Source organism: Erpetoichthys calabaricus, chromosome 1, assembly GCF_900747795.2.
Source record: "Erpetoichthys calabaricus chromosome 1, fErpCal1.3, whole genome shotgun sequence".
NCBI lineage: Eukaryota > Metazoa > Chordata > Cladistia > Polypteriformes > Polypteridae > Erpetoichthys > Erpetoichthys calabaricus.
Genome location: NC_041394.2, coordinates 62,179,520 through 62,193,134, shown reverse-complemented (window position 1 = coordinate 62,193,134; position 13,615 = coordinate 62,179,520). Strand labels below are relative to the sequence as shown.

Sequence of the window (13,615 nt, the reverse complement as noted above, 5' to 3'; positions counted from 1 at the left end):
TTCTACAGGTATCTGACCAAGTGCAGAATTTTCAGTATTTATTGTATGTTGTTGTCATTGTTATTATTACACCATGAAAAGACAGCAACAAAGTTAAGACTTAGACTTCAGCATTAATACTTTCCATTAGTGTCTCTTTCAGATTTCTTTCACATTTGAAAATTGTACAGTTAGTGTTGAAGTACAAAAAACAGTTTTTGCAATGAAGTATGAATAAGAGAGGGTAAAAAAAACACATTCTACTATTTTGACTAACCTTGGTGAGCTCCCCCAGATGATTTAGGGCTCCAAGTGCATAAAGTTGTTCCAGAGCTAAAAGAAGGGTTTCATGTGGTGGCGGGTCCATGAAGTCAAAGTGAAGCAAGTCATTGATACCTTTTTAAGAAAATAAATATCTTGACTAATCTCTCAAAAACCAATACTAGAACTCTTTTCATACTTAGCAGAATGTTCAGCACATATGTATTAAGTATGAGACACACAAAAGATAAATGACCAACACCTGCAGTACACAGACCACAAGACAGAGAGACATGCAACTGGTCAGGAACTAAATCCTACAATCACCTTTCTCATATCTTCCTGCAAGAATTAAATTGACAGAGGCATTATGTACAGTCTCAGATGAGGTTTACTTTACTTGAACTGTGAAAGGAGTTTTATGAACATTCCTCAGAAGTCATAAAACAAAAGTGATTCACAGACTTGGTTAAATAAAGAAAAGTGTTCATTAAGATGAAAACGGCTCAGTTATAAGAAATAAAAGCGAGCTTGTGGCCCTTATAAACCTATTTACAGTATATATAAACATCCAGTAAAAGAAATGATCACAAGAAGAGGAGAAATTAGATGGATTGTGCTACAGTCAGGCATTAATACACAGATAATACAGGGGCTTTGTGAATCATGAACTAAAACAAATCACAACTGAAAAAAAATAAAATAAACATAATGGTCAAAAGTTTTATAAGTATATGAAACAAAGTATCTCTGGGAATGCAAACTAAAAAAATTAATCAATGGATAAAAATCTCTGCCTTAAGCATTACTCCTGATATGAAAACAAATTTTAATATGTGATGAAATAGCTGCCAATATCAGAATCACTGCTTACTTTCAATACAGTTATAATCTGTGCATGTAAAATCACAATACCTAGACTCTTCAGCAGCAGCACAACATTCCCCAAGTTAGTTCTCTGTATCTCAGGAACAGTGGTGTCCTCCATCTCATGTTTGTATGCCCAAGCCGTATACAGGCGGAAGCACTTCCCTGCAGCAACACGTCCAGCTCTGCCAGCTCGCTGATTAGCCGAGGCCTGTGGAACAACAAAAAATAAGGTGAAGTATTTGAGACATCAGTAGAAACTTTAGTACAAGAGGCATATTTTGTTTAGAACAAGCAGCAAAAATGACCAAGGTTTTAAACAGGTTGGCTGTTCAATCAAAGGAACTGAGAGAGTAAGTGACAAGGCTTGACAGATAATAAGACACACCAAGATAATAGTTTTGATTTTGTTTCTTTTTGTTGTATGTATCATATCTTTGCTTTAGTTATTTTAAAATAAAGAGATGTACTTTTTATTTATGTATAAAATAAGTATATCCCTCTTTAGTTCTATGGTTCTAGTAATCAGGAAATAATCACCAATCATCTAAGTCTTCACTTAGTCCTAAAATTAAATAAATATGATTCATACAAAGTTTTTATTAAGTCAAAAATTTTTAAATATAAAATAAGCATGCAGAAGCCATTATTAGCAAGTAAACCCAAACTACTTCAATATGAATGTTAAACATTGCTCGATTAGTTGATGATCAGGAAGTGCTACCACTTCTTTAATAAAACAGTTTGGTGAATAGTATCCACCATGCCAAAGACAAAGGGCATCTGAAGAAGTGATTTCAGAGAAGCAAATGCTGCTGCTCATCAGTCTGGTAAGAGTCAAAAAGCAATTTCCAAACAATTTTAAGTCCACCATTTGACCATGAAGAGTACTATTTACAAATGCTGTACAGACCATTCATAATTGTTGTTAATCTATGTGTGATGTTCAATATGGAAACAAAAATCAACTCTGATTTAAAAATGAATCCACAAGACCCTCCTACCTTAGAGCATGGTGTAACTATCAGGGACTCCATGCCAGTCCTTGGATTGTAACTCTTCTGCTTGCAGAATCCAGGGTCAATGACATAAATGATGCCATCAATTGTCAATGAGGTTTCTGCAATGTTAGTGGCCACTACAACCTAAAAATATTACATCTGGTTATTTGTAGACAGTAAACAACATCGTTTTTACTTTTCTTAAATATATATGCTCACCAGAAAAAAAAATCTTAGTAATGTAGCTTTCAACAGATATGAGAGGATGAATTCCTAAAGTGCTTGAGGAGATCTTTGTCAAATGGTAGATATGAGAAAATGTTCTAGAATATTCAAAGTTTGTAAAATAAATTACTATTGAAATCCTGTTGAAAAACATTAAGATAAACATCTTTTTTTATTTTAAACATAGTGGTGAAGTGCCAGGTTTTGATGGAGAACTCAGGGTTTTTTTTATTGTCATGCTCTGTACACATTCCATAAGGCTGCCCATGAGAAAATAAAATGCACAACCATCACTTTAAGCAACTATCCTTGAGATTCAATGATGGACATTGTAAGTTCAAGACATACTGAAATTTGTAAAGTGACTTTTGAATCCTAAGGCCATTATAACTGACAGAACAGTGATCTATATTATACACAAAGAATGAAAGGTACTGATGTATGGTGCAAAAAACACTCCTGAGCATTTGCTAGAAATACTCTTTTGGTAGTTTGGAGAATAACTGAACTTTATGCTTGTTTTTGCCTATAAGCTAACTAGAGTTTCAGGATTACAATTTTTTTCTAAATAGGCTTCACAGCTCAACTGTTCAAAGCATCGCTGTTGCCAGCTTTCATCTTTCTGCAAACAGTCCCTTCTGTTCATATGCTATTGCAACAGTAAGTAATTTGTTGGTACAGAAGAAAAAGCAATGGTAAAGCTGTTAGGTTTGGTTAATCCCTGGCAACTTCTATATAATAATTTTGAAAACATATATTTGTTTCACTTGACAAGGTATGTAATTTTTACTTTTAACCCTTACCTTCCTTGCACCAGGAGGTGTAGGTTCAAAAATCTTGGCTTGAATATCAGAAGGCAAATTGGCATATATAGGAAGCACAATCAGCTCAGCAATCTTAGATCCCAGTCTTCGACTGCGTTCCTGTAGCATTTCACAGCAGGCTTCAATTTCTTCCTAGGGACAGCAGAAGAAAGAGCATTAAACAATAGTAATACTTACTGTATGTTATTAGTACTGTACATCAAAGAGGTAAACTGTTTTGTCATACAACATATTTTATTGTATACATGTTTAAAAAGATTTGTTAAAGACCATAATTTACTCTCATCCTGGACAATTTCAATTTAGTCTTTCATGTTAAATCAAGTTATTTAAGAAAGAGATTGTAGTGTTAAAGACATTATAAAAGAAAATTATTTTTACCTGACCAGTGAGAAATACAAGAATATCCCCTGTTGGCTGCGTTACATGAATTTGCAATACTGACACTACACATGCTTCCAGATAATCTGCCTCTGGTGCCTGGAAATAGACATGAGGAAAATAAGCAAAAAACACACAAATAAACATGATCCTTGTTTTTGTCACTGTCTATGAGGTGTGTGATTGTGTCAGTGTGAGTTTCCTCCAGATGGCTTTCCACTTCCCGAGAATGTGCAGGTTAGATTAAGTGGCCTAATTCAAGAGGGTATGTACATACTTGCACATGTGTTTTCCTAGAAATGGACTACTGTATAGTCCATTGTTAGTTACTGCCTTATATCCAATACTACAATGAAAGTCAACTGCTTCATGTGACTTTTTAAAAGAAAACATAGGTTAATGAAATTAATGAAGAAAGCAAGGATCACTAGGAGGTGATATAACTACTCTAGGGAAAAATGCCAGAGTTTAAAGAGTAAAGAACCTGCTAGTGCAGTAAAATTAAAAATAATGAGGCTTTTTAAACCATTGAAAATGTTTTCTCTGTGTCATTAAAGTTAATACTTACTTTAGTGTAGAATATATCAACTGGGAATCTACGGCCAGGTATCCGGAAGATTGGAGCATCATCAAAGAATGCAGAAAATCGCTCAGTATCTAGCGTGGCACTGGCAATCAGCACTTTGAGATCAGGTCGAAAGCGTGCAATATCTTTGATGAGGCCAAACAAGATATCTGTGTGCAATGTGCGCTCATGAGCTTCATCAATGATGACCACACTAGAAGAAAAGGAGGAGATTAGCACACCAATACCAGAATTTGTGTGATAGATAGGATTACTAATAATTCTTTTAAGAATTTTGAATCAGCCCCCAGAAACTCCTTAATTATTCTTTAGATATTTTAGCCTCAAGAAGAGACAAAGATAACCTAGGGGTAAATAAAACACACAGATAAGAAAATAACAAACACATTCTACAGATGTTTGCTTTTTAACAAGCCAGTAATATTGTAGTAGTTACAGGCTCTACTTAGGTCACACTAGACTAGGTATGTGTTATCCTGGTCCTGGAGGGCCACAGTGGTCACAAGTTTTCGCTCCAACTAGTTTCTTAGGTAGACACCAATTCCCATAGCCTAATGCCAAATTAGTTAACTAGATGTACAGCTCCTGTCCATTTATTCACATTGCTATGTCAGAAATTTAAGGGAGAGAGTAGAAACGATTAATCTCTTGTTTGTTTGTAATTCTTCACTAAACATTATATTAAAAGAAATTGTACACAAGTGAAAATGGTAACTTTCCGCAGACAGGGAAAAATATATTTATACCTCTTTATTCAACTTCTAACAACAATGACTGATTTTTTTTTTTTTTTAAATATAACACATATTTGGTATCTAGTCCACTTTTTTCCCCCAATGAAGCACATTTCATTATATGGGCCTCTAAAACATTTTTCAAATCCGTGCTCACTATGGCTGCAGGAGCTTTTACTCTCTCGGTCTCTCCCTCTGCCACTCCTGAATGTGGTGCCTGCCACAAAGCCTAAATGCTCTGCTAGTCTTGTGACTTTTCTCTCTTTGCTGTGGTATTCTAATGAGGTTGCTGCATTTGTCACTAAAAATCTATAAACTCTTGAAAAATATAAAACAAAAAGGTAGAAAAATTTAAAGCAACTGAAAAGTTTAACCTAAATTTCATGGCTACATTTTGCCATGGGACATGTCCACTGTGCTCCTATTAATGAATTCATTAACTGTTTCTTAATTAGGTAACTGATGAATGAACTGTTTTGTATCATGGAGAAATCAAGGGTTTATGGCTATTACAGGTGTTTAAGACTGTTTCATTGATATTTGGGAAAGTGGCTAAGGATATTCTGGTTGGCAAGTAATGCATTATTATTTTTTCCATTTAAAATAATACGAAATTGTTTTTCAATATCAATTTTTTGACTTTCCACTTTGAGGAACAGATGACAAATCACATAATGAGGGATGACTATATAAGAATAATTCTGAACGGAACTGGATACCTTTCATTTCCAAAAACATTTGTGTCAATAAACATCCTTTAAAATGAGAAAAAAAATGCAAAAAGTATACTATTGTTCAGTTCTAAAAATACGGACTCAGGACTTGAATGACCCTTATTAATCAAGAAGTTCTGTTATGCAAGACTAAAAAAAAAATAATTTTTTGGAAAGAAAGCTTGCAGCCTTTCAACACCTGGACTGGACACTGTGGGACTAAGCAATGTGCAAATTAGTGATATACTCTGTTATTAATAGCATGAATCAGTAAAGGACAACATTTAAACATGGTGAAAAGTCTAGTAATTCCTGGAAACAAGAATCTTGCAAATATTGCACAATGCCATAAAATGTAAACTAGCCCACACTTGTAATTATATCCCAATTAATTCAACTTGTACCATAGATAAATGAATGAAAGCAACTGCAAAAAAACTCAATAGCTTTTTGGTATGGATGCATTAGTGGACATTTTTAGACAGAGAAGACATATATTATTTAACTAGTATATGTTGTTTAATGAGCAAGCATAAGAACATCATCAGATGAGTTTGCGGATCTGAGAAAAAGTAACTTTAACAGATGTGGAAAATGAAGTTTAAACTGAAATGAAAGGTTTTTTTTCTACGTATAAAACCAAAACATATCAATTAGAATTACAAAATGGGTTTAAGATGGAATACACACCTAATTAAATAAAAGTGAAAATTCTACTGGGCTCACCACTGTCCTAATCAGAGAATATACAGAAGTGATTTGAAAGGCTAACCGGAAGTTCAATATATAGCTAGCTGAGTAGATATTCTTGATACTGTATAATGCATTTGTGAGGCCGTATCTAGAATACTGCTTGTAACACTGGTGTTCACATTATGAGAGGAACACAGCAGATCTACAGAATTTCCAAAGAAGAACTCCTAAAACTCTTGAACTGCAGGAGTTGAATCTTTTATTGTTAGGTGAACCTAGCCTTAAATGTAATATAACGGCATATTTTTAAAAGTATAACGAAATAAGGAAGTTACATGCCAGCAATTACTTTAAAAAAATCCTTTAACAAGAAAGTGGTTCTACACACTGAAGACTAGACACCTTGACAATATTATTTATTAATAAGAAGCAACTTGGAGATCTTCAAATTTCCACTCAACTTTCTTATGAATGTGTAGTAAGTAGGAAGTGACAACCTGTGGTTGAATGGTGACTCTGAACTGATCATGTATAAGGGAGTGTGAGTGTGATCATGCAAACGACTGATTTAGTTTCCTTTCTAGTACCAAGGTCATTGAGATGTTCTCCAGTTTTGTGTTTCATAAGAGCAACTCCATGTTACCTATAACTTGCCAAATCAGGCTCAGTCAGGAATTCTCTCAGCAGCATGCCATCTGTCATGTACTTGAGAATGGTACGCTCAGAAGTACAGTCTTCAAATCGAATGCAGTAACCCACCTGTGGAATAAAATTTTGGCTAAATGAAAACTAGAGTAATTTAACTGCAACAGAATCAAAGAGACAGGAACCAAATTAGTGCTGTATTCAATAACAAAAGAGTGTCTGTGTAAATGCATTACAAACATTCAGTACCCATTAGAATAACAAAGAGTCTTAAATATTGCACAGTTTATAATTTAAACAACTCAAAAATCAGTAACTGAACCAGAATTAAATAATCAAAATGCAAATTCAAATAGTTAACTGAAAGGTTAATCAAATAATTCAGTACTTAAAAATGATAAATCCACCCGTCTACTCCAGTACTAGGTAACTAGAGCTAAAAGAATAATCAGACAAAGGAAAAAGTAGAATTCTAGGTATTTTTATATTACACTACAAAGAAGTATCATTAATACCTCATTCCCCAGTTTGACTCCCATTTCCTGTGCCACACGAGAGGCTACACTCATTGCTGCAACTCTCCTTGGTTGGGTGCAACCAATCTTCATTTCTTTCTTTACAAATCCCTAAAAAAAGTAATTTATATTATACCTGAATATTTAAAAATGGTCAGTCTCAATTGCAATACAGTAAAAAAGGTGACACTTATCTGAAAGCTAAAACATAGAATACTGAAGTCTACAGAGACTACAGAGTTAAGATATGGGGTAGCGGAGCAGATCATTGACAGTCCTGGCTCAGGCAAAAATTTATGAACTCCAAAATATACACAGTCATTTCATAAAGTTATGCATAAAGTAAACATTTACTGAAAATATGTATATGCACTGTAAATGAAGCTCTTTTTCTGACAAAGACAGATTCATGCTATCAGATCTTTAAAACTTCTGAACTCAGCAGCTTTGGAGCTATTCTATAAATGCTTTTTATACTGTAAAAAATGAAATCTAAGCAAGTAAAAAATTTTTATATTATGACATTAAATGTAGTTTTCCTTATTGTAAGAATTATTGACTTATCAAAAAAATTATATTTACAATTATTTGGCTTACTTTAAGAAATCTTGTCAAGTAAATTTTGCTTACCCCATTGGCAAATTTGTTCGCTAAATAAAAGCAAAACAACTCCCATTTAAAGTTTCTCTAGTTTTTGCAGTGTATAGTCATAGGCAATGAAGTTTTTTTAATTCTTAGTACATAAAAATGTACAAGGATTGCATCAGAAGTAAAGGAAATATTGAAAGAATCAAAAATGCATGACAATGTTGAAATTTACAGTACAGTACTGTTTATTATTCCTGAGCATCTTTAAACTTCTTGTGTGCAAGAATGAATTACAGGAGCCTGTGCAAAATAAAACAGGAGTGAGACTACCAGTTTTTAATTCCGGACAACTGAGCTACAGACTCACAAAGCCCGGTGGACTACCAGATGTTTGATCCATAAATCCATACAGTATGTTCCTAATCAAAAAAAAAAAATTGATAAAAACAAAACACACAACTGCACATGAATAGTCTTAACATTGGTATTACTTTTAAAGACAGCCTGCCACACTGCCGTAATCTCCATCGAAAGGCTGGTTTATACTTTACATGTCCGTGCCAGGCATGAGGCCACATCGCAAAAATGACATCAGACATTAAGGGATGCTCGTGCATGTGATTGCCACATACTGTGCGTTTGCCACATGCCTCACACAGAAAGTTTTCTAACTAATTGCTGTGTATCCAAAGTGGTGAACTTCGAGGAGAGGATGGTTATGTGGGTGCCAGAAAGATGAATAAAGGGCTGAATACAATGCAGTCATCAAAGCAAAAAAATATTTGAAGAGCATCTGTTCATTCTGTAGGTTCCCCATACATGAGAATATAATACTTGCCCTACCTTCACCATTTTTGGTTAATGGGTCTGCATACACACATACACGCACACACACACACACACTAGTGAGCAATATGGCAACATTGTACAGAAAGTCTATAAATACCAATACATAAAAAAATTATGGTGGAGTGGTGGCTCTGAGGCTAAAGATTTATATATCTGGAAGGTTGCCAGTTCAAATCCTGTTACTGCTAGAAAGGATCCTATTTCGTTGTGCCATTGAGCAAGGCCCTTAACCTGAAAACTGCTCCGGGGATGCTGTACAATGGCGGACCCTGTGCTCTGACTTCCAAAGGTCATACAAAAAGACAATAAAAGTGGTCCTTTGTTGTAAGGCAAAATTAATTTGAGGATTGAAAAGGTGAGGAAGCATAGTAACATCAGACTGTTAACTAACAAATGCTGAGGCAGGGCTAATCTATTTCATGAAATGTACAGCTTGGAAACAAAATGGTACACCGATGCACCAAGTAACTTTTTAAATGATGGAGCTTACTTCCACTAAGAAAATGATCTAAAAAATTCAGCAGCTTGTTGATCACATGTGATGGCTTGAATGTTCAAACAATGCTCCGGTCACAAATGATCAAGTGTTTAGCTTTAGGAAGTAGACATTAACCTTTCAAAATCAGAAGGGTTCACTCCATTACAAACAGATCTAGTCTTATGCAGTCACAGAGAGGAATCCCATACAAAAAAAAAAAGAAAAGAAAAAAAAAAGACAAAAGATGTTCACCATGTACTTGGGACTCCTACCAGGTATACTGGAGTTCATGAAAAAAGCTCATTAAAATAATATATTAATAATAATTCTTTGCATTTATATAGCACTTTTCTCACTACTCAAAGCGCTCATTACTATTTCCCAAAAACTACAAAGTGTGAACATGCTTTTTCAGGTCTAAATATCATCTTTACTAACATGAGGACCCTCTTAATGGTAACATGTGACAAATGTTAATGCATCTGTATACATAGATCACTGGCTGTGGTTGTTTAAACATTTATGGTACCTCAAAATAACCCTAAAGGTCAAACAGGTGATATTTTTGAAAGAAAAACAAATTAGTATGGTCTAATTTAGGTCTGAAAACAATTTGAGAATACAATATTAATGCAGTATTTCGGTTCATTATTCATTAAATATTTTTGTATACATTGGAAAAATAGCACACATCAACATGACATAATCCTTTAAAAATTATCCATTTGCTAAAATATTTCTTCCAATATGTTGATTGTGTTCATATTTTGGTAGAAGATCACTATGCTCATGTGTAAAACAAACACTGTATGTAATCGTCCACCCTGTTTATAAAGCTGAGCTACCAGAAAGCTGGTAGCCCAGTAGACTACCATATGCATTTATAACTTTCCACATGTGTTAAAGTATGCATTTTTTATTTAAATTTATTAATTATCCATTGATATGTTCATTACTAGCTACAAGGCTGGTAGATAAGTTACATTTCAGATTGTTATTTCAAATATTTTTTCTTTTTATGTCAATGATCTACATCAATGATGAAGAAACCTGAAGTAATGTTAGAAAAGCTTTCAATTAAAATAATCCAGTGGATGTGTAAAGTTTTAATGAGGAAGACTAGAATGAGGACAGAGCTGATGGGAAATACTGATTGAAGTAATACATTCTGAGAAGAGTGTCCAGTCACACAGTGAAGAGAGCAGAGCGTGAATTGAGAAAATAAGGCAAACAAAGATACGGATAAATGTGCAGTGAGATGACAAAAATGGGTCTCTTTCAAAAAGTGAAATAAATCTGTGAAAACTCTGACTAAGCTAGGTTAATGGGTTAACATAGATAAAAGCCATTTTACCAGTTATTGCTGTCTCACCTCTTCTAGAAGATACTGTGGAATCTGAGTTGTTTTCCCAGAGCCAGTCTCCCCTTCAATAATGAGAATTTGGTGATCCTCTATTGCTTTTAATAGGTCTTCTCTGTAGCGATAGACAGGTAAGCTTTTGCGGACCTCCTGAATGGACAGTTTTTGCTTCTGGGATTCAGAAAGCTCGACATCCTTCTTGTCATCCTAGAAGAATCAAGTGAGAATTAAAAAAGGTTCTATTTAACTAAAGTTCCAACAGGTTAACTAAATGAATAAATACATTTTTGAACAAATTTGCACTGGGTTTGAAATATTTAAAAAACACAAGATGTTGTATATTTTGGTTAATCACATACATAACCCAAGGCATTCCACTCTGAAAATCATTGTGACAAATTAAATTTATATGTCACTTCATCCTAGGCTAACCTTTTCAACTGTGCCTTTCATGGTGATAGCACTGACAAATTCAATCATTTCATCATCTTCCATGACAAACTCATAACGCTCGCTTTCCTTCTTGCTTCTCTCCTGAACATCACGAGCCCCAAACTTAAGTACTGCTGCTCCTAGCTGCTCCTCCTCCCAGCGCCTCTGTTCATCCCGAGGGGCTGATCCAGTATCTCCAGACTCAGGTTCAATGTACTCATCAGGAACTGTCTAGAAGGAACATTCATGGTAAATGTGTAAGTTATTTTTCAAAATATGAACATAAAAAACAGATAAAGTGATATTATGGATATCAGCCATTATTTTAACCCTATCTGACATAAGTGTCCTGCAACAAGAACACAACGTCACATTCTCAACCCTGTAACTGGAACATTTTTTGTGAATACAGCCATATTTATAAAATGGGTACTGCTTAATGTGTAAAATTAGCATCAAATAATAATGTTTTGAATACATAAATTAAATCCATGACTTGTATTAACATCACATTTGCCAGCCAGTACTACCATTAATTTGTATGCAAAAATATTCCTAATATAGAAAATAATATTTACAGTATCAATTGCTGTATCATACTTGAACTAAGACAAACTGTAAAGTAAATAAAGTTCTGCTGTATTTTTAATAAAATATAATTCATTACTAGAGCTTTTAATTAGTAGTTCTTTTAAAATGTAAAGATTAAAAAAATGTAACTTAAGTAAATGATGACAATGTTTGGCAATGCAGATAAGATTTTATTTACTTACCTTGCTACGTTTTTCTTCAGGCATATAGTATCGGGTTGTCTTTTCTAGCTTTTCTTTCTGCCCTGCCTTCTTGTACTCCTTTGCAAGGTCTCGAACTGTCTGTTTGTACTTAAATTGATCCTTTTCCCAAGAAGTAAGGTCATGATTAGAGAAGAGATATTCTTCATCAACAATCTCCGCTTCAAGATCCTCTAACTTTTCAGCCTCACGTTTGCCTAGGTAGTCACGACGAGATTTCTTACGAAGCTCTGGCACCTGCAAAGAAGACAATATGTGAATATCAGAGTGCATTAACCTTTAAATGTAATATGTCTGACAAGTAACACAGTTTGGTACACCTAACTTCCCCCAAAAAGGCGAAAATATTTAGATTATTTTTGTGACAAACTGACAATAGAATGTTAAAATTAAGTTTGAAATGTTTCAGTCTCACTTCTAACTGACCTCCTGTTTTTAGAGTGAATTGATTATTGTTTCATAATGTGAATTTGTCAGAACAGAACATATCAGAATCTTTAAGCCTGATATTCTACTATTGGTATAATGTAGACTTTATAATGATATAACTTGGGTCAGAGTAATTTTTTTTTTAATCTAGAGAACACTGTTAAGCAGGGAAAAAACAGTGAAGGTTTCATCAAGTTGTGTCTTTATGGAGGCAGCCAAGCTGTACCTCTTAAATAAATTCAGAGTGCAAACGTATGTCAAAATGTACTGACAGGGTGACAAATTATTGTTGTATTTTAAAATCCTCTCAAAAGACTACCGTTTTATTGTGTTGAAACTTGACTAATTGGTAAGGATGTTTCAACAAGCCATAGCCTAAAATAGGTACATAATTTAGTGTTTTCTCATTAAACGTATGCAGCACAAGTTTAAATGGTCATTATTGTCAGATATACTTCAATAAGAAATACATAGCAGTCTTAAGCAAACATAATGGCAACATATGTATTTCTTGATAAGAACTCTTTAAAGACACATTATAATAATTGTTCACAGTTCACAGACACATTATAATAATTGTTCACAAAAATCACAGCACAGAAACTGCACTCGTTAAAGTAGTAAATGATTTGTGGGTAAATGCAGACAGAGGCCATTTATCTGTTCTCATCCTCTTAGATCTGAGTGCCGCATTTGACACCATTGATCATAATATTCTTAAGAATCGCCTTAGTCAGTGGGTGGGCCTCTCTGGCAGTGTCTTAAATTGGTTTGAATCCTACCTGGCAGGGAGAAAATTCTTTGTTAGTTGTGGTAATTACAACTCAAAGACACATGATATCCTATATGGTGTTCCACAAGGCTCTATCCTGGGTCCGCTGCTCTTCTCAATCTACATGCTTCCATTAGGTCAGATTATTTCAGGGCACAACGTGAGCTACCACAGCTATGCTGATGACACACAACTGTATTTATCAATAGCGCCCGATGACCCCGAATCTCTTGATTCACTAACACAATGTCTGACTTGTATTTCAGAATGGATGAATAGTAACTTTCTCAAGTTAAATAAAGAGAAAACTGAAATCTTGGTAATTGGTAATAATGGATACAATGAGGCTATTAGAAATAAACTGGAAGCATTAGGATTAAAAGTCAAAACGGAGGTAAAACGCTTAGGGGTAACTGTTGACTGAAATCTAAATTTTAAATCGCATATTAATCAGATCACTAGGACAGCATTTTTTCACTTAAGAAACATAGC

General features: G+C 34.3%; 2 protein-coding genes and 1 long non-coding RNA gene across 3 annotated transcripts in view; 1 reads left to right on the top strand and 2 right to left on the bottom strand.

The window, feature by feature from the left end:
- LOC114650889 (tenascin-like) overlaps positions 1 to 13,615 on the top strand; it is a 585,410-nt gene that overhangs the window by 290,689 nt on the left and 281,106 nt on the right. The window lies entirely within an intron of this gene.
- LOC127529643 (uncharacterized) overlaps positions 1 to 13,615 on the bottom strand; it is a 744,809-nt gene that overhangs the window by 522,977 nt on the left and 208,217 nt on the right. The gene's annotated exons all lie outside the window — the stretch shown is intronic.
- The window catches only part of dhx16 (DEAH (Asp-Glu-Ala-His) box polypeptide 16), a 40,895-nt gene that overhangs the window by 13,642 nt on the left and 13,638 nt on the right, over positions 1 to 13,615 (bottom strand). The window contains exons 7-17 of the mRNA XM_028800729.2: positions 11,905 to 12,159; positions 11,132 to 11,362; positions 10,712 to 10,906; positions 7,425 to 7,535; positions 6,908 to 7,023; positions 4,107 to 4,317; positions 3,539 to 3,637; positions 3,137 to 3,289; positions 2,112 to 2,252; positions 1,156 to 1,318; positions 257 to 375 (exon numbers count right to left, since the gene is read on the bottom strand). Coding sequence (XP_028656562.1) covers positions 257 to 375; positions 1,156 to 1,318; positions 2,112 to 2,252; positions 3,137 to 3,289; positions 3,539 to 3,637; positions 4,107 to 4,317; positions 6,908 to 7,023; positions 7,425 to 7,535; positions 10,712 to 10,906; positions 11,132 to 11,362; positions 11,905 to 12,159 — 1,794 coding nt within the window. The remainder of the gene's footprint in view (positions 1 to 256; positions 376 to 1,155; positions 1,319 to 2,111; positions 2,253 to 3,136; positions 3,290 to 3,538; positions 3,638 to 4,106; positions 4,318 to 6,907; positions 7,024 to 7,424; positions 7,536 to 10,711; positions 10,907 to 11,131; positions 11,363 to 11,904; positions 12,160 to 13,615) is intronic.